A 21699-nucleotide genomic window follows, 5' to 3' on the forward strand; every position below is an offset into this window, starting at 1 on the left:
CACATAAGAGTACAGTTTAGATTTTCAATGAAAGTAAAGAATTTACAACCACTTTCTTTCAACACATGAAACACAAATGAAGATTAATTAAGCTAAAAATTAACCTACTTAAGTAATGAATAGTAAAGAATAATACTTACAATAAATCTTAATGGGAAAATCTTTGATTTAAACCTTAACAATTTCTTCTAACTGACAGGAAAGAAGCCAGTCTCCTCTCCTTAATATTTAACAAGAGCTATACCAGATTAACTCCATGACCCCAGGCTGGAATCCATTACGTTTTAAGGATCTGCTCTTTGATTAATCAGAAGCTTAAGACGTGAAAAACGCTACAAAATATTAAGTGGACCTTCCCTTCACCTCAAACAGAAACACAAAAAGGAAGGGACACAAAGTGAGACCTGCACTATCATGCTACTGTACACACTCCGTGTTATTTTACTTAAGAAAGAGACCAGGCTTCTTTCATACATACTGTAGATATCATGTGCTAATTGCAACATACTCATATTTTCTTGTGATTTACTAGTTACTGTTACAGAAATGCTGCCCAAGAGGAGACTTTGACTAATGAGTCAATTAACTGGCTCTTTAAAGTGTACATTCAATACAAATAAGGTCTCATTCCTCTACACCACTCACCCTTCGGGAATACCTCATGTGACTCAGCGTCATTGTTGTCCTAAACAAATTAGAGAGCCTCTCCACTACAGTGCAGAATTGAGGAGGCAGAGTTTGAAAGGTGAGAGGTATCTTTTGAATGATGATTGTAATTTTATGAATTCTCAGCAACTGATTATTTTAAAAGTAAACATTCTGATCATGTTTAGTTATAATCACGATATTCTGAAGATATTTCCATTTACATTATTATGTGGATAAAGAAGACTTTAAGAAAAGGTCAAACAATGAATATTATTAATTTATTTTAATTAATTTTAAATAATGAACAAATGTGTTGTTGGTTTTGAAAGCTGATTTTGATCAACTCCTGTGCATCGTTCTTATTTTTAACAGGTTACGAAAAATGACCTCCCAGATGTCATCAACACCTGTTCTTAACACCACTTTTATCCGGCCAAACGGCTTTTACATCCGTGGTTTCTATGACTTGGAAAACTCGAATTACTATTTAATATTCTTGGGGGTGATATATGTCGCTACTTTATTAGCCAACGCCTTGATTATGTCCATCATCTGGTTTGCTCAGCCGCTGCACACCCCGAAGTATTTCGGGGTCTTTAGCTTGGCCTTGGTAGATGTGAGTTACAGCACATCACTCATCCCGAAGTCTTTAGATATGTTTATTTACGGGAACAGACTCGTCGAATACAATACTTGTTTAACGCAGATGTTCTTTGTACACTATTTTTCTGCAATGGAATCATATGCGCTGTTGGTGTTGGCATACGACAGATTTATCGCTATTTGCTTTCCTCTGAGATGCCAAACTATCAATTCAAATACTAAAATGATTATAGTGATTATCATCTCTTGGTTTATTCCTTTTATTGTTGTTTTAACAATGGTGTATTTCGTAACGCGTTTGTCTTACTGTAAATCTGTAATTGTTAACAGTTTCTTCTGTGATCATGGACCGGTATTTAAAATTTCTTGCAGCGATTATTCTATCAACTGGTTCCTGGCTTCATTTTTTGTCGTGTCCTTATTGTTTTTCCCTCTTGCGTTAATATTGTTGTCTTATGTATGTATTGTAGTTGCGCTGCTAAAGATAGCTGAAATCGATAGTCGACGAAAAGCATTCAAAACCTGTACTAGTCATTTGATTCTGGTGGCTATATTTTATGTGCCACTATTAGTCACCAACATTATAGCCTGGGTGAACGTAAACATTGATACAAATACCAGAATTCTCAACACATCTTTGTCTGTTAGTATTCCTCCTCTTCTTAACCCAATTATTTACACTTTAAAGACAGAGGAAATAATGGTACAAATTAAAAAATATATTAGAAACAGGAAAATGGTTTCATTTGTTTGATTCGTAAAGAGATACAATAATACAGCGGTGGCAAGATTGGGAACAATCATCAAGCCTCTGATTCAACTCAGATGTATCACCCTTACTTAAAAGACTAAAAACTAGTAATATTCTTTTCTCAAACTGTCTGAAATACCTTTATGCTTTAGATTTTAGAACATCTTATACAATTTTAAGTGAAAGTGGATATAGAATTATTTTTAAAAGTAAGCAAAGTATATGGCATACTGTATATTCCCTACTTTAATTTTCCAAGAAGTAGGGATATAGAGGTTTTACTTAAATGTAATTTTGATGTTGGGCAAATCCGCTTGTATCTTGCCAGCTTCCATTAACAAGTACTCCTTACATGCTCTCTTAAGAATAAAATACTGTATATACAATCTGGAATAACAGAGATATAAACTTTAGCAATAAAACTGTGTTCTTTGAAACCTGGGTTAAAAGTGGTATCGTTTGGGTAAAACATGACAGTGAAATGTATAAATACACAGACTTTGTGAATAGATAAACATTATATGTTAAGTCTGATCACCTATATTGTAACCAATTCTATCCTTACAGAGGCATTAACTCTTTTAAGAAACTTTAATAATGATTGTCCATTGGAAACTATGGAAGAGTTTACAGCTGCTATTAGACTACAAGGATGCAGTATATTGAGTTATAGTTGTAATAATATGTTTTTAAAATCCCTTTTGCAAGCTGATAATATCTTGTCAATTAAACTATTTTGAAATGCCTCATTTGGGGGAGTAATTGACTGGAATAAAATATGTATTTCAAATAAATATTGTATTGTCAATAAGATTAAGGGGGTATCTTACCAAATCATTCATTGAATTTACCCTGTAAAGATTCATGTTGTGCATACTATAGATATAAAATTAATGCATATTCTAACTTCTGCCTTTTGCACTGTCAGCACAGAAACTTTACAACATTTGTTTAGGTTTTGTCCTGTTCTTAAAACATTCTGGATTGATATGAAAAATTGTATAAGGAAGGATTCTAATATTGACATTTCTTTTAGAAAAATACGTTATGTTACTTTTAAATCCCATTGAAAAAAATAATAATAATGTTTAATTGACTGAATCATTATGCTTGCCTGTTATTACAGTATATACAGTGCCTAAAATAAAATGGTCGGAGAAGAGACCCACATTTTACAATTTGAAAAGGACAGAGAGCACTGTAAGGTCCAATCTCCAGACTATTTCTAAATGTTAGAACAGAAAAGCACTGTGTGCCTTATATTTACCTCATTTAATCTTTTTTTTGTGAAAAGCAACTGTATTACTGTAACCCTGATGAGGTTCTACGTATTCTCATGTATATTGTATATATTTTTGTTGGTGCATTAAAAAAGTTTAAAAAAAACGTCTTGTCAAAATGCAGTAGGTCTTTGTGTCCTTTTAGGACATAAGAGTATCGTTATGGTGTTGACTTTAAAAAAGAAAGTTCTAAATATTTTGCTTAGACATTATAGTGCATGTTACTGGGAATATTCTAAATGTTGCCTTTGCTTTTAATTATTGTTTCTGTAATGCAGTATACAGTAAATAAACAATTTAACTGAACATGTATATCCACCAGCTTTTAAGGTAGATTGGGGCAATTTATGCAATACGAAAAAAAGATATAACATCTAGCCCTATTAAATGTCTATTATTTCAGTGTTATAGTAGTCTCTGTGAAATGTATTCAGTTGAAAGCTGTGAAACTCTCCAAATTCACTGTTTCAAGAGATCAAAAGAAATGAAGAATGATGAGGATTCTCCATCTTTCTGCTTATTTTGTAGACGAATATATCATAAAAATCACAAAATACAATTAAGTGGTATCAATACTAAAACTATTGTATCCATGTCTGGCTTCACACATAGTATTATGAATATTGTATAATCAATTAAACTGTATTTAGAATATCTAAATACAGTAGATATACAGTACAGAGATAGAATATCTAGATACAGTAGAATACAGGATTATACTGTATTTAGAATAAGTGTCTGGTATGCATTACATCCTGTACAGGTTTACATTCATAGTGTATGCACCACAGCCTATAGGCCCTGACAGTAGTACAATAGCTAATGTGCACACAGTTACCTGATGTTTGATGTCTGAGGCTGCTCCACAGCCAGACCTCAGGGATAGATACTGTATACAGTGTTCAACCTTACAGCAAGATGCGGCTGATTAATCTGAAGACATGGAGGTTTGCAAACGCATGAATAGACACTAATAGAATATATTTTTACCTGCACTGAATGGTTATTAAATGTCAACTTGTTCTGTGATGCCAGTCAGCAATAACAAGCTGTAGTTTTCTATCCCATTGGACCCTGAAGACAGGAAGCCTGTGACAAATGCTGAGAATTCCTGCTCTCGGCTCTCCATCACATATTGTTAAAAATAATGAGGGCCTTTTTAGGCTGTTCCTTGGAGCATTTGCCCTTGCACTGATAGTAATGTGTGATCCCATACACACAGACACCTGCACACACACAATCAGTAGTGTCAGCCCCCCAACAGAATTCCATGTACAGTAGGAAACATGAAAGTACTCGTGGAAAAGGTATGGTAAAATTATCATAACCATTAATATTTGTGGTATAGCACTTTTAGCTCTTCTGCATCACAGTCTTTGGAAGATAGGTTCGGTTCCAGTCTGGTACAATTTTAGCATGGAGTTTGCATGTTCTCAGCTTGCCAACGTGGGATCTTTCTGGGCTCTCCAATTTGCTACCACAGTTGAAAGCCAAGTTAGGCAGATTAAATGGCCTTTCTAAATTTCTCTTTGGATCTGTGTGTGTTCCAGGGCATGTTATTATTGTCTGATGTAAAAATTAATTTTAAATAATGTAATTATTACATTACATTATTAGGCTCTATATTTTATTATCATATTTTTGTTACTTCTGTTATTAACCAAGATATTGAGAACTTTATGCTTTTATACAGCTGTAGTGCATGTACTGAAAATTTATTAATTTTTGTCTCTGTTGCAATATCTTTCTGTATCCATTTTGGCAAGTATAATATCTTTTTTTACATTGAATCTTGGGCATTTCATGCAGCTTTTAGAACACTCTCTCCCTTTTCACCTTTTTCTTAAATCTCCATAATAGCATTTAGACCGTATTTCTTTGAACGGAAATTCATTGTTTTAGGGATGAATTACATTTAAAACACGTTCATTCTATCTTCCATATCCATCTGTTCCCAGTTTGCTCTTTGTGAGCTCTCATTCATCCATGGTTTACTTTTTAAGGATCTTCTCTTTCGATTTATCAGAAGCTTAAGACCTGTGAAAAACGATATGGGGACACGATGTGAGTACACTTAGAGGGCGCTCTACTTCTCTCCTGTTCCGTTTCCTGTGATTATTCATGTGTTTCTGGTGTGTCTTGTTGTGTAGCCTATTTACTTCCTGTTTCTGCTCCGCTTCTCGCTCAGCATTGAGGTTCAGATGTCCTGAGACCCGCCTAGCACTAGGTCACTCCTGTCCATGGCCTGAGGGCATAGGTTTCTATACGGCATTTCCTGAACAGCTGAGCCTGGGCTAACCCCCATCTCATCGCTACGCATAGGGTCTTTTTCGCTCTTCTGCCATTCCACGGTTCGTCCCTTCCGACATCCGTGACATTAATATCTATGGTATTCACTATTACGTAATGCCTAATAATTTCCTGCTCATATTAACATTTTGTAAATAAATTATAAAACTTGCATCTTAAAATGAGCACCATTTCAGAATTACCCTACAATACAGTAACTTTGTTTGAGAGTTATAGAATATACTGTATCAAGAAATGATTTGTTTTCTAAACAAGCCAGAAATCATTTTAAGAATATTGTCAAATATTCACAGAAAAAACAGATTGAAAGGACCTATGCATGTCTAACTGACTACAGACTACATTATCTATAGATAATCTATACTAATTTTTAAAACAGGTTGACAGGTGTGTGTCTCAAAGGATCATGCCTGCAGGCCTCCATTCTTCCTATGTGTGCAGTCCTTAAACAACTGGAAACATTATATTAGGTGGGTAAATACTATCAAAAATATTTGGTCATTCCAAATTTTTTTGTAATATTTATTGCTTGATTGACACAATAATAATTATACTGCAGTATTTTTTTCAATATATCTTAATGTCTATTAATTACAAAGGTAGCTAAAAGTGGAATCTATAAAGTTGCCATAATCTTGGTTCTCTGAATAGGAACGCAGCTTTAGCCTCCTGGGTAAATGATACAGTGCTGTACAGTATGTCAATACAGGTACCTCTTTGTTGTACAGTATGTATGCAGACATTCCACAGGTTACAGTTATTGCAAAATAGTGTTTACATTATTTTACAAATGTATTCATATATACTAAGCAGTACAAAGAATAAAATAGTAATTGTATAGTAACTGTATACGGTTCAAAGGTGAAGTGTAACTTATGAAAACTTTTACTTAAAGGGAAGTGTTTGGAACCAAATGCTTCCTTAAATTAAGAACTCTTTGTATATCAAAGTCATCCAATTGGTTCCCAGTAGACATCAGGTCATTCCATTCTCTGCACTAGAAAGCCTCAGAAATAGCTACTCAAAACCAGTGATCTACTGAAACAAGAAGGTCAGCAGCGTCACAGAGACACTTTGGGAGCCTGAAATGTAGGAATCTGTGGGGTGCACATCCATGGATAAAGGGAAATGTTTCTTCAGACAATCCTGCCATGGCTGTGAAAGCACATGACAGAGGTTGAAGGACGATACAGAAGGAAGGTGTAATCTGTTACGGATGTCGGAAGGGCATGCCGTGGAATGACAAGGAGAGCAGTAGAGACCCTATGCAGAGTGGTGAAAGGGGGCAACAAGGAGATTAGCCCAGGCCGAAGGGGTCAGACGATGTCGGTATAGAAACCTATGCTCTCAGGCCACGGACGTGGGGCAACCTGGTGCTAGGCGGGTCTCGGGACATCCGTAGCCTCAGTGCTGAGCAATTCAAAAACCTTTAAAAAAACCCAGAATTCTGGAGCACAAGTTCTCAACCACATGACATTTAAAATACTTTATTTTGGTTAATTAACATCTTACAACACAGAAACAAATGGGTTAAATTAATTTTTATATTAACCATCAAAGAGTATAATTTCAATAAGAGCCGGAATAACCTGTTATGTTCGTGCACTTCTGATGAGAATAATAATATGCTCTACTGTTCACTTAGACAAACTGGAAGATGTACTGTAGATAGTGATCCCTATATCACCCTGCAACTCACAACTGGCAACCCACTGAAGCTAAGCAGGTGTGAGCCTGGTCAGTACCTGGATGGGAGACCTCCTGGGAAAAACTAAGGTTGCTGCTGGAAGAGGCGTTAGTGGGGCCAGCAGGGGGCGCTCACCCTGCGGCTCATGTGGGTCCTAATGCCCCAGTGTAGTGACGGGGTCACTATACTGTAAACAGGTGCCGTCCTTCGGATGAGACGTAAAACCGAGGTCCTGACTCTCTGTGGTCATTAAAAATCCCAGGGTGTCTCTCGAAAAGAGTAGGGGTGTAACCCTGGCATCCTGGCCAAATTTCCCCATTGGCCTTTATCAATCATGGCCTCCTAACAATCCCCCTCTGTGAATTGGCTTCATTACTCTGCTCTCCTCCCCACTGATAGCTAATGTGTGGTAAGCGTTCTGGCGCACTATGGCTGCCGTCACATCATCCAGGTGGATGCTGCACATTGGTGGTGGTGGAAGGGAGTCCCCATTACCTGTAAAGCGCTTTGAGTGGAGTATCCAGAAAAAGCGCTATATAAGTGTAAGCTATTATTATTATATGCAAGACTTTTAAGAGTGCTAGGACTCTCAGAACCACCAGTGTACCCAAAGATCCTCACAAGATAGTAATACTAAATAATTGCCCTTCTTATTACTCTAGAAACTATAATATCTATCACTGTCTACCTGATACATGGAAACACAACACAAAGGAACATACACACTTACAAACACAAACCCCTTGGACCCCAGTAACTCAAAACCAATGTCCCAAAATAGACATCCAGAACTTTTACTGCTCCAAAACAGTTCCCTCTGGTAATCTGGCATTCTTTCATCTGCCACAGCCAAGAGAGGAACAAAACTACATCTAGTCTTTCCATAGTACAGAGATAGTATACTTGTTTTATATGTTCTCAGCTTGCCCACATAGTTTCTTTCTGAGTTCTCTGATTTCCTACCACAGTGGAGAGGCAAATTGTTATGGGCATACCAGGACATCATTAATTAACAACACCTGTCCAATGATCATCAGGTCACCTGGGCATCCAACGCACTTTGGAGCTTATCTCTAGGGACTTCTAGTGGCAATCCATGTCAACTGAGGTCAAACATTATGTCCAGGTGTTCCCTACCTGAGCGCGTGTCAAGACCCCTTGTGCTTAAAGATATGGTCTCCTTCATCCCCTCCCTCTCCCACAATGCTCTTGGTCTCACCTCTCAGTAGATTTAATCTCGGACCTACCACGCAGATAAGTGAAAACTGCAATCATGGTGGTCACCAACAGATTTTCTAAGGCTGCGCACTTCATCCCCCTACCTGCCCTGCCTTCCGCCAAGAAAATGGCTGACCTATTTGTCCAGAGAGAGCAAAAGAATTTATAACTACATACTTTCTTTCAACAAATGAAACACAAATGAAGATTAATTAAATTAAAAATTAATCTACTTAAGTAATTAATAGTAAAGAATAATACTTACAATAAATCTTAATCTTAATGGTAAAATCTTTGATTTAAACTTGTACAATTACTTCTGACAGGAAAGAGGCCAGTCTCCTCTCCTTAATATTTAACAAGTGCTAATTGCAACATACTCATATTTTCTTGTGACTTACTAGTTACTGTTACAGAAAGGCTGCCCAAGAGGAGACTTTAACTAATGAGGCAATTAACTGGCAATTTAAAGTGTACATTCAATACAAACAAGGTCTGATTACTCTACACCTCTCACCCTTCGGGAATACCTCATGTGACTCAGCGTCATTGTTGTCCTAAACAAATTAGAGAGTCTCTCCACTACAGTACACAATTGAGGAGGCAGAGTTTGAAAGGTGAGAGGTATCTTTTCAATGATGATTGTAATTTTATTAACTCTCAGCAACTTATTATTTTAAAAGTAAACATTCTGAATATGTTTAGTTATAATCACGATATTCTGAAAATATTGCCATTATTATGAGGATAAAGAAGACTTTAAGAAATGGTCAAACAATGCATATCGTTCATTATTCGTTAATTTTAAATAATGAACAAATGTTTTGTTGGTTTTCAAAGCTGATTTTGATCAATTCCTGTTCTTATTTTTAACAGGTTACGAAAAATGACCTCCCAAATGTCAACAACACCTATTCTTAACACCACCCTTATCCGACCTTACGGCTTTTACATCCGTGGTTTCTATGACTTGGAAAACTCGAATTACTATTTTATATTCTTGGGGGTGATTTATGTCGCTACGTTATTAGCCAACGCCTTCATTATGTCCATCATCTGGTTTGCTCAGCCGCTGCACACCCCGAAGTATTTCGGGGTCTTTAGCTTGGCCTTGGTAGATGTGAGTTACAGTACATCACTCATCCCGAAGTCTTTAGATATGTTTATTTACGGGAACAGACTTGTCGAATACAATACTTGTTTAACGCAGATGTTCTTTGTACACTATTTTTCTGCAATGGAATCATATGCTCTCTTGGTTTTGGCATATGACAGATTTATCGCTATTTGCTTTCCTCTGAGATGCCAAACTATCAATTCAAATACTAAAATGATTATAGTGATTATCATCTCTTGGTTTATTCCTTTTATTGTTGTTTTAACAATGGTGTGTTTCGTAACGCGTTTGTCTTACTGTAAATCTGTAATTGTTAACAGTTTCTACTGTGACCATGGACCAGTATTTAAAATTTCTTGCAGCGATTATTCTATCAACTGGTTCCTGGCTTCATTTTTTGTCGTGTCCTTATTGTTTTTCCCTCTTGCGTTAATATTGTTGTCTTATGTATGTATTGTAGTTGCACTGCTAAAGATAGCTGAAATCGATGGTCGACGAAAAGCATTCAAAACCTGTACTAGTCATTTGATTCTGGTGGCTATATTTTATGTGCCACTATTAGTCACAAACATTATAGCCTGGGTGAACGTGAACATTGATACAAATACCAGAATTCTCAACTTATCTTTGTCGGGTAGTATTCCTCCTCTTCTTAACCCAATTATTTACACTTTAAAGACAGAGGAAATAATGGTACAAATTAAAAAATATATTAGAAACAGGAAAATGGTTTCATTTGTTTGATTCGTAGATACAATAAAACAGCGGTGACAAGGTTCGGAACAATCATCAAGCCTCTGATTCAACTCAGATGTATCACCCTTACTTAAAAGACTAATAACTACTAATATTCTTTTCTCAACTTGTCTGAAATGTTTACCTTTATGCTTTAGATTTTAGAACATCTTATACAATTTTAAGTGAACGTGGATATAGAATTAAGCAAAGTGTATGGCATACCGTATATTCCCTACTTTAATTTTCCAAGAAGTAGGGGTATAGAGTTTTTACTTAAATGTAATTTTGATGTTGGGCAAATCCCCTTATATCTTGCCAGCTTCCATAAACAAGTACTCCTTACATGCTCTCTTAAGAATAAAAATTTCCCCTCATACTGTATACTGTATATACAATCTGGAATAACAGAGATATAAACTTTAGCAATAAAGTGTTCTTTGAAACCTGGGTTAAAAGTGGTATCATTTGGGTAAAACATGACAGTGAAATGTATAAATACACAGACTTTGTGAATAGATAAACATTATATGTTAAGTCTGAACACCTATATTGTAACCAATTCTATCCCTACAGAGGCATTAACTCTTTTAAGAAACTTTAATAATAATTGTCCATCGGAAACTATGAAAGAGTTTACAGCTGTTATGAGACTACAAGGATGCAGTTTATTGAGTTATAGTTGTGCTAATAAATTTCTAAAATCCCTTTTGCAAGATGATAATATCTTGTAAATTAAACTATTTTGAAATGCCTTATTTGGGAGACTAATTGACAGGAATAAAATATGTATGATGTCAAATAAATATTGTATTGCCAATAAGATTATGAAATCATTCATTGAGTTTACCCTGTAAAGATTCTTGTTGTGCATGCTGTAGATATAAAATGAATGCATATTATAACTTCTGCCTTTTGCAATCTCAGCACAAAAACTTTACACTTTGTTTAGGTTTTGTCCTGTTGTTAAAACATTCAGGATTGATATGAAAAATTGTATAAGGAAGGATTCTAATATTGACATTTCTTTTAGAAAAATATGTTATGTTACTTTTTAATCCCATTGAAAAAAATATAAAAATATAATTTTTCATTGACTGAATCATAATGCTTGCTTGTTATTACAGTATATACTTAAAATAAAATGGTCAGAGAAGAGACCCACATTTAACAATTTAAAATGGGCATAGAGCACTGTAAGGGCCAATCTCCAGACTATTTCTAAATGTTAGAACAGGAAAGCTCTGTGTGCCTTATTTACCTCATTTAATCTTTTTTTTGTGTGAAAAGCAACTGTATTACTGTACTGTATGTACCCCTGATGAGGTTCTATGTATTCCCATGTATATTGTATATATTTTTGTTGGTGCATTAAAAAGACAAAAACGTCTCGTCAAAATGCAGTAGGTCTTTGTGTCCTTTTAGGACATACTGTAAGAGTATTGTTATTGTGTTGACTCTAAAAAAGAAAGTTCTAAATATTTTGCTTAGATATTATAGTGCATTTTACTGGGAATATTCTAAATGTTGCCTTTGCTTTTAATTATTGTTTCTGTAATGCAGTATACAGTAAATAAACAATTTCACTGAAAATGTATATCCAACAGCTTTTAAGGTAGATTGGGGCACTTTATGCAATAGAAAAAAAGATATAACATCTAGCCCTATTAAATGTCTATTATTTCAGTATTATAGTAGTCTCTGTGAAATGTATTCAGTTGAAAGCTGTGAAACTCTCCAAATTCACTGTTTCAAGAGATCAAAAGAAATGAAGAATGATGAGGATTCTCCATCTTTCTGGTTATTTTGTAGACAAATATATAATAAAAATCACAAAATACAATTAAGTGGTATCGATACTAAAACTATTGTATTCATGTCTGTCTTCACACATAGTATTATGAATATTGTATAATCAATTAAACTGTATTTAGAATATCTAAATACAGTAGATATACAGTACAGAGATAGAATATCTAGATGTAGTAGAATACAGTATTATACTGTATTTAGAATAAGTGTCTGGTATGCATTACATCCTGTACAGGTTTACATTCATAGTGTATGCACCACAGCCTATAGGCCCTGACAGTAGTACAATAGCTAATGTGCACACAGTTACCTGATGTTTGATGTCTGAGGCTGCTCCACAGCCAGACCTCAGGGATAGATACTGTATACAGTGTTCAACCTTACAGCATGATGCAGCCGATTAATCTGAAGACATGGAGGTTTGCAAACGCATGAATAGACACTAATAGAATATTTTTTACCTGAACTGAATGTTTATTGAATGACACCTTGTTCTGTGATGCCAGTCAGCAATACCAAGCTGTAGTTTTCTATCCCATTGGACCCTGAAGACAGGAAGCCTGTGACAAATGCTGAGAATTCCTGCTCTCTGCTCTCCATCACATATTGTTAAAAATAATGAGGGCCTTTCTAGGCTGTTCCTTGGAGCATTTGCCCTTGCATTGATAGTAATGTGTGATCCCATACCTGCACACACACAATCAGAAGTGTCAGCATATCAACAGAATTCCATGTACAGTAGGAAACATGAAAGTACTCGTGGAAAAGGTATGGTAAAATTATCATAACCATTAATAATTGGTATAGCACTTTTAGCTTTTCTGCATCACAGTCTTTGGAAGATAGGTTTGGTTCCAGTCTGGTACAACTTTAGCGTGGAGTTTGCATGTTCCCAGCTTGCCAACATGGGATCTTTCTGGGCTCTCCAATTTGCTACCACAGTTGAAAGCCAAGTTAGGCAGATTAAATGGCCTTTCTAAATTTCTCCTTGGATTTGTGTGTGTTTCAAGGCATGTTATTATTGCCTGATGTAAAAACTAATGTAAATAATGTAATTAATGTAGGCTCAATATTTTATCATTTTTTTTGTCATCTTCTGTTACTTCTGTTATTAACCAATATATTGAGAACTGTTAAGTCCCACTTTATGCTTTTATACAGCTGTAGTGCATGTACTGAAAATTTATTATTTTTTGTCTCTGTTGTAATATCTTTCTGTATCCATTTTGGCAATTAAAATATCTTTTTTACAGTGAATCTTGGGCATTTTATGCAGCTTTTAGAACACTCTCTCCCTTTTCACCTTTTTCTTAATATCTCCATAATGGCATTTAGGCCATATTTCTTTGAACAGAAATTCATTCTTTTAGGGATGAATTACATTTAAAACACGTTCATTCTATCCTCCATATCCATCTGTTCCCAGTTTGCTCTTTGTGAGCTCTCATTCATCAATGGTTTACTTTTTAAGGATCTTCTCTTTCGATTTATCAGAAGCTTAAGACCTGTGAAAAACGCTACAAAATAATTACTGGACCTCTTGCTCTTGAGGAGTGCAGTTAAGGGACTCCTTAACTTTTGACTGTCCGTTTTGTGGTATATTGTAAAAGTGCAATAGCACTCAGTGCTTGTATTGTACCACCTGACCTGTAAGAGCCCTTGCAGGAAAACAACTGGTAGCAGACGTTTAACGCATGTCTGGTGGAGCACACAAAATAAGTAAGTTTTCTACAACTTGATTGTATTGGACTTATATTTATCGTGACATACAGTACGATAAGGCACATTTTAGAAAGATTACAATCACACATTCAAAAGCTGTTCATTAAGATTTCTTCTCTGACAGTCAAATACCAGTCAAAACTAGCAGAAGCTACACCTTCCCTCTGCTTCTCATACAACCACAACAAGAATTGGCTACATTACTCTGCTCTCCTCCCCACTGATAGCTGATGTGTGGTGAGCGTTCTGGCGCACTATGGCTGCCGTCGCATCATCCAGGTGGATGCTGCACATTGGTGGTGGTGGAGGAGTGTCCCCATTACCTGTAAAGCGCTTTGAGTGGAGTGTCCAGAAAAGCGCTATATAAGTGTAAGCAATTATTATTATTATTATAAGAAAGGGACACGATCTGAGAACTACAGTATCATACTACACACTCAATTGTTTTGACCATGTTATTTTACTTTACACACAGCAGAGCACAGGCTTTTTCATACGTTGATATTACATTATTGCAACCTATTCATGATTTACCTTTTACTGTTACAGAACATGTGATCAAGCTTACCCCGCAGGAGGCATTAACTGACGAGGCAATTAACTGGCCTTTCCAGGTATACATGTTTAGTACAAATAAGATCTGGTTTCCCAATAACTCTTACCCCTCGGAATACTTCATGTGATTTAGCGTCATGGTAGTTTATTATAAATTAGAGAGCCTCTCCACTACAGTGCACAATTGAAGAGGACGTGTTTGAAAGGTGAGTGGCCTTTTTTAAATGGTGACTTTAAGAAGTATCTGGTTATTTTAAAAATACTGTAGACATAGAGAACATTTTGTTAATTTTGTTCATTATTATAATCATGATATTGTGAATATATTATTATTTAAAATAGTTTAAGTTCCATTACATCGCTAAGTATCCAAGTTGATAAGAAAACGTCAGGCAATGAATATTTTAACACTCTTTAATTTAAGTCAATTTTAAACAAATGTTTTGATATTTTTTAAAACTGATTTTGAGAAACTCGAGTATCATTTTTATTTTTTACCAGGTTAAGAAAAATGACCTCCGTGATAACAACAACATCACCTGTTCTTAACACCACTTTTATCCGGCCAAACGGCTTTTACATCCGTGGTTTTTACGCCTTGGAAAACACTAATTACTTTTTTATATTCCTGGGGGTGATTTATGTCGCTACTTTATTAGCCAACGCCTTGATTATGTCCATCATCTGGTTTGCTCGGCCGCTGCACACCCCGAAGTATTTCGGGGTCTTTAGCTTGGCCTTGGTAGATGTGAGTTACAGTACATCACTCATCCCGAAGTCTTTAGACTTGTTCCTTTACGGGAACAGATTCATGGAATACAGTACTTGTTTAACTCAGATGTTCTTCGTAGAGTATTTTTCTGCAATGGAATCGTACGCGCTAATAGTTTTGGCATATGACAGATTAATCGCTATTTGCTTTCCTCTGAGATACAAAACTATCAATTCAAACAATAAAATGATTATAGTTATTATCATTTCTTGGTCTATACCTTTTGTTATTGTTTTAACGATGGTGTGTTTCATAACTCGCTTGTCTTACTGTAAATCTGTAATCGTCAACAGTTTATATTGTGACCATGGACCGGTATTTAAAAGTACTTGCAGCGATTACTCAATCAGCTGGTTCCTGGCTTCTTTTTATGTCATGTCTGTTTGGTTTTTCCCTCTCGCGTTAATATTGCTGTCTTATTTATGTATTATAGTTGCACTTCTAAAGATAGCAGAAACCGATGGTCGACGAAAAGCATTCAAAACCTGCACTTCCCATTTAATTCTGGTGGCGATATATTATCTGCCGCTTCTTGTCACCAATATTATAGCCTGGGTAAACGTGAACGTTGATACTGATACCAGAGTTCTCAACACAGCTTTGTCTGGTGCTCTTCCTCCTCTTCTTAATCCGATTATTTACACTTTAAAGACCGATGAAATAATGGAACAAATTAAAAAATACATTAGAAATCGGAATATAGTCTTATTTGCTTAATTAAGAGATAACGCTTGTGAGAATCTGTACTATCATCAATCCTCTGATTCAGCTCTCAGATATCAATAAAATATCTTCTAATGGTCACTTTTCTCGAAATGTGTGTAATGTAATTCTTTGTGTAAAATCTTTCTGTTTACATATAAGTATCATTGTTGTGCTGACTTGACACAAGAAAAATATTTTATTTTGCTTAGTAGTTGCTGATGTGCATTTTAGATAATATTCTAAATGTTGCATTTATTAACCTTGCTTCTGTCATATAAATAAACATTTAAGCTGAATACAATGTAAATCAAGCAAAATTTAGAGTAAACTGGGTCAGTCTGTGAAATAAAATATATAACATTTACTACTATTAAATGTGTACTATTTCAGCTCTATACTACTGTGTGCAATTTATTTATTCAGTTGAAAGTCTTGAAATTCTCTAAATTCATAGTTTCAAGAGGTCAGACGAAATGAAGAACAATGAGGTTTCTCCATATTTTGTGGGAAAATATATCAAAAGAACAAATACATCATATCATTGATAATCTATTTTAGTGTATTTAGAATAGGTGTCTGGTGTGCATTACCTTCTGTACAGGTTTACATTCCTATGTACCACAGCCTATAGGCCCTGACAGTAGTACAATTGTCAAGGATGTCGGAAAGGAGAGCGAAAATAGACCCTTTGCGTATCGGCGAGACATGGGGTTAGCCCGGGCTTAGCTGTTCAGGAAATGCCGTATAGAAACCTATGCCCTCAGGCCATGGACAGGAGTGACCTAGTGCTAGGCGGGTCTCAGGACATCTGAACCTCAATGCTAAGCGAGGAGCAGAGTGGAAGCAGAAAGTAAATAGGCTACACAACAAGACACACCAGAAACACATGAATAATCACAGGGAACTAGGAACAGGAGAGAAGTAGAGCGCCCGCTAGGTGTACTGGGCGTGACAACAATAGCTAATGTGCACATGGTTACTTGATGTTTGATGTCTGAGGCTGCTCCACAGCCAGACCTCAGGGATAGATACTGTATGCAGTGTTCAAACTTACCGCAAAGAGCTGCATTTTAATCCAGATGAAGGGGTTTGGAAATACATACTGTAGATGGACATTTAACAGAATTAGTTTGCCTGGACTGCATGTTTATGAAATGAGATCTAGTTATTTGATGCTTGTCGGCAATCCCCAGCTGTAGTTTTCTATCCCATTGGACACTGAAGACAGGAAGACTGTGACAAATGCTGAGAATTCTTGCTCAGCCCTGATCTCTGCTTTCCTTCACATATTGTTAAAAATATTGAGGCCCCTTCCAGGGTTTTCCTTGGAAGTAACACTATACTGTACACCTATCCTCCTTCTTTGGCCAGAAGTATTAAACTATAATTCTACTATGAGGAATCTGATTTTGGTGCAGTGGCCAGAAAGAATAAATTATATTACATGAAACCTGAGAAAATAACACTTTTTTTCTGATAAAGGAAAATGCCACTTGCTGATTGTTTAATGAAAAACAAACTTAGTACTCAAGATCACCTGAAGTATAGATTATGCATTTCCCCTTCCAGTTATTGTGATATTAATGTTAAGTGATCAAATCCAATACACAGTATACTGTACAGTACTTTAGCCAGTCTGACAATATACCAAACTTTGTCCACAGTATCTTGAATTTCCATACACCCATTCAATTTTAATTCACTTTATATTCACACAGCTGCTGATCACTCTCAGCACTGGATATTTCATGTGGTGATTTTCAGTTCTAAGTGAGCTATTTCCTAAAATCAAACAGGAAATGCTTAAGACAAGAGAATGTAAATCATGAATATTGCTCATTGTCCCAGAACTCATGAGACACTTGCATTTGTTAACAATAATTTCCTGTTCAATTACCAATTTGTAAATAAATTGCAAATACATTAAAAACTTGCATCTTAAGAGCTACTTATGTAACATGTAAAACATGTTAAAACATTCAAAGTACAGACAGATTAAAAGGAGTTTTGCATGTCTAACTGACCGCAGTTAATACTGATAATCTATACATGTGTAATTGTTTAGTGTATCAGAGGAGCATGTCAGCAGTTCTTCCTAGTTCCTAGTTTTAGCCCTAAACAAAGGCCTTACACAACTAGAGATTTAAGATTAGGCAGGTAAATACTGAAGAAATAATTGGTCATTTAAATTTGTTTTGATATGTGTTACTAGTTGCTTAATTGACACCATGATGACTAAAATATTTTGAAAGAATTTACTACAGTATAATGTCTATTAATTACAAAGGTACTGTAGCTAAAAGCATAACCTAAAAGGTTATCAATTCAGACTCAGTTAAAAGGAACGCTACTGGAACCTCAAAGAAAAATGATATATAACTTTGTTGTGCACATACAGTACAATACAATCAAAAGGTAACTAAACTTATTGCACTATACCAAGATGTATTCATGGAGCTATGGAATACGTTGAATACAACAATTTAGTACCATTGTGATGAAAGCCAACTCCAAGCCACAGACTGTAGCCCTGATATAACTTCAGTCCCTGGAACCCCAGCACACTCAGTCAGGCACACCCCTTCAAAGTCTTCACTCAAAGATACTGTCCCCTGTCTCTTCCAAGACCTACTGGCACACCATATGCCCAGCAACCAGTTTCCAACAAACCCTAATCTACTATACTATAAAAGACTATGAAGTTCCATTTAACCCAGTAATACAGAACACGCACAAATCATCCAAGATTTTCCATGGATCACCTTTAACTAAACAAAACTATAGACAACCATGTAACAATATCTTCTTTCATCACCAAATCATTAAACAGACAAAATCACTGTCCTACTAGAATGATCTGTCAATTTCTCCCATTCACATGTACTGACCTTTTTCTCTTCTACCTTCATCCAAAACTCTTTCAACAACTTTGCGACTTAAAAGTAATATCAAAACCAGCTCCCCTCGGTGGACTAACTACACATCGGATGCCTTGATTCCCAACTCTTTCTGCAACCCTGTTCTTGAAAAATCCAACCTTGAAATATCAGCCAAGGGTGTCAAACCATTACCATCCTTAAAAAACATACAGTACAATGCCGTGCTGGCCACCATGGCCATTACAAAACTACCAAAAAACAGCCCTACTGTGCACCAAAAACAAAAAACATATTCCCCTGTCCTTATCCTCTTTGAAAGACTCCGCCTTCACCCCTGGGCTTTATCCAGAAAAAAAAAAACAGGCCAAAAGCCTTACCCTTGTCCCTAAAGCACTACAGTATCTACCCTCCTCTTTGAACTGCAGGAGTTTAGATGCAGCTTCACCTCAATGCTGATATACTGGCTGATGGTACTCCTAAGGAATGCCCAGTTAAGCTCAGGGCAAATCAGTTGATCTCTTTTCTATCTGTGGAATTCCATTCCATGGGAGTTCAATCACTCAATCAAGGCACACTTGTCCAATTTACAGTACTGTACTTCAGTGAAGGAAGAGGCTTTGACTAAGCATCACAACCACCAAAGTATAGAATACTAACTGTGTATAGAGCTCAAGGGTGAAATCTGACTTATGTAAAATTTGTCTTATAGAACACTTTCTGACACCAAACTCTTACTTAAATTCAGAACTCTGCAAACTAAACCCACCCAATTAGTTCCCTACACTACGACGGAGCTTCACAAATAGCTATTGAAAGACAGTGGTCCACTGAAAGAGCAGTAGTGACACAAAAACACTTTGGGAGTCGGAAATGCAGGGATCTGTGGAAATATTTCTCTGGACAGTTCTGTCACAGTTGTGAAACCACATGGCAGAGGATGAAGTGGAATAAAGAAGGAAGAAGAAAAAAGGAAGAGATCCAGTGATCCAGTAACCCAGGAGAGAGGCAAGTCTGCTCTCTGCTCCAGAGGACTCTCAAATAACTCCAGGATTCCTTAGCTCTAGTTCTAAACCATATGGCTTTTTAAATATTTTCTTTTGATTAATTAGCATCTTATAGCATGCAAAACGGCTTAAATTAATATGTAGATTGACCAGCAAAGGGTGCAATTCAGCAGAGACTGGAGTAACCCATTCCTCTCAAGCACTGCAGTTGAGAATAATGCCAAATACCAACCACAAATAATGTCATGGATATTTATCCCCCAATATGCAAGAAAATTGTAGTTGAGTATGCCACCTAGAAATGTTAAGAGTGTTACAGCTCTTTCCCCCTGCAGCAGGTTCCTTGTATCTACCAAAACCAACAACCCACAGCCCTGTAAAAGACATTAGAGCTACATAATTATGTACAATAGACTCCTTTATTTCCTCTAATATTTATAATACATGACCATTTGAGAAAGAATAAAACAATAAAAAAGCATCTGCAGAGGATGTACAGTCGAAACAAATGAGATTTACTATATAGTTCTCCAGTAATCCAAAGGAAAGTCCTGAAAGAGAAAAGAAAGTCCAAGAGTACTACTCTTAGCTGTCTGGTATCATAGTCTGCTTTCTGCAACCAAACTAAAGAAAGTGACAGAACTATAAAGCCTTCAGTTCAGCCTGTCCCTTACAATACATAACCTTCCATTTCATTAAACAATACTGTAATATTTCACACACAAAAAATTAAAAACCCAAGCATTTTTTTTGCATAAAAATCAAATATGTTTCCAGGCACAGAGACCACACCTCTGAAATCAAAGTCCTGTGATAATGTTATTTAGCTTTGAGAGTATCATCACAATCTCTTCTGATAGAGCAATCCTGAATTTAAAATAGTGAAAAGCACTCAAAATCAAATAATGTGATACATTTATTGACTGGCATATTATAAGTCCATGAAAGAATATACTCAAAAGTGCAAAAACAATAATATTGGTTAATATGTATAATATGATAGATTTTGATTTTTAAAAATCCTTAATGTCGAATAAAAAATGTCTAAACTAGAAACACTGAGGAAAGGGATAAAACTGTGAGGCCCTGGATTCAGCTAGTCAGTCCCAAACAATATGTCTCATTATGCACCCCCACACCTTGTTTTCTCTGAGTCCTCCGAGTTCAATACAGGGTAATAGGGAGAAAGATGAAGATGGAGGCTTCATCTGCTGCACTCTGTAGAGTTCCTGTCTGGTACCTGAATCCTCTCCAGTGTCCAATGGTGCAATTTGTGCCCTCCAAATTCTTCACATGAAATTCTGACTCAAGCTCATAAAGCACCGTCCCGACCAGAGCTTGGGACTCAAAATGAGGGGTGAGAGTGTGCTTGTGATGTCTTGGGGCTGGGCAGAGCTAATGGCTAGGGGCTAATTAACTAACTCACTGTACGTAGATTGCTATTCTTCCCCTGTTCTGGAGCCCCCTCCTCTGTCTCAGGCCTAGTTAAATTTGTCTGCCATCCCATGTCACCGCTGAACTACAGTATGTGGTAACTGATGGGCACCCATGAAAACATTGAAATGTTCAGTTGTAAGAGGGAAAGAGTTATAATTGTTTTAGCAGTAGATTTTCTCTTTTTCCCCATTATGAGCAGCTCTGTGATTTGGCTGCTATAATTACTGTACATCTTGCTGTTGGTTATGTGGTAAAGGAGATTAAAAGCTAAGACTGACGAGTAAAGAAGAGAGAGGACCTGTGTTGAGGATAGTTGAGTTGGGAGGGTGCACTAGATGGTTGTCAAGAGAAGGACAGGAAACAGTAATACTGTATTGAAGTAAATTTTCTTCCTGCTTGGTTTGAGGGAGTATTACGGCGGGTCAGTGTTGAGTAAATGCAGTAGTCTGTTACCTAGATTCTAG

At 36.3% G+C, this 21699-nt stretch overlaps 3 protein-coding genes across 3 annotated transcripts; all 3 read left to right on the forward strand.

Moving 5' to 3' along the window:
* The first annotated feature begins 1025 nt into the window (after nt 1-1025).
* LOC148658269 (olfactory receptor 51F2-like) lies at nt 1026-3342 on the forward strand. Its single transcript, XM_088641924.1, has one exon. It carries the CDS (start codon nt 1031-1033, stop codon nt 2003-2005), a length of 975 nt encoding a protein of 324 aa, XP_088498050.1. The 5' UTR covers nt 1026-1030; the 3' UTR covers nt 2006-3342.
* A 5725-nt stretch (nt 3343-9067) lies between these two features.
* LOC148658270 (olfactory receptor 51F2-like) lies at nt 9068-11713 on the forward strand. The gene is made up of 2 exons (XM_088641925.1): nt 9068-9114; nt 9374-11713. The coding sequence occupies exon 2, from the start codon at nt 9384-9386 to the stop codon at nt 10356-10358; it is 975 nt and encodes a 324-aa protein (XP_088498051.1). The 5' UTR covers nt 9068-9114; nt 9374-9383; the 3' UTR covers nt 10359-11713.
* Nucleotides 11714-14943: 3230 nt separating this feature from the next.
* On the forward strand, nt 14944-16220 carry LOC148658271 (olfactory receptor 2AT4-like). Its single transcript, XM_088641926.1, has one exon. It carries the CDS (start codon nt 14950-14952, stop codon nt 15925-15927), a length of 978 nt encoding a protein of 325 aa, XP_088498052.1. The 5' UTR covers nt 14944-14949; the 3' UTR covers nt 15928-16220.
* The last annotated feature ends 5479 nt before the right edge of the window (nt 16221-21699 follow it).

This window comes from Lepisosteus platostomus, chromosome 7 (assembly GCF_059453375.1).
Source record: "Lepisosteus platostomus isolate fLepPlt1 chromosome 7, fLepPlt1.hap1, whole genome shotgun sequence".
In the NCBI taxonomy this organism is placed as follows: domain Eukaryota; kingdom Metazoa; phylum Chordata; class Actinopteri; order Semionotiformes; family Lepisosteidae; genus Lepisosteus; species Lepisosteus platostomus.

What these genes read in the sequence shown, in the direction of transcription:
- LOC148658269 (XM_088641924.1), top strand. Translation starts at nt 1,031, where the DNA reads ATGACCTCCCAGATGTCATCAACACCTGTTCTTAACACCACTTTTATC.
- LOC148658270 (XM_088641925.1), top strand. Translation starts at nt 9,384, where the DNA reads ATGACCTCCCAAATGTCAACAACACCTATTCTTAACACCACCCTTATC.
- LOC148658271 (XM_088641926.1), top strand. Translation starts at nt 14,950, where the DNA reads ATGACCTCCGTGATAACAACAACATCACCTGTTCTTAACACCACTTTT.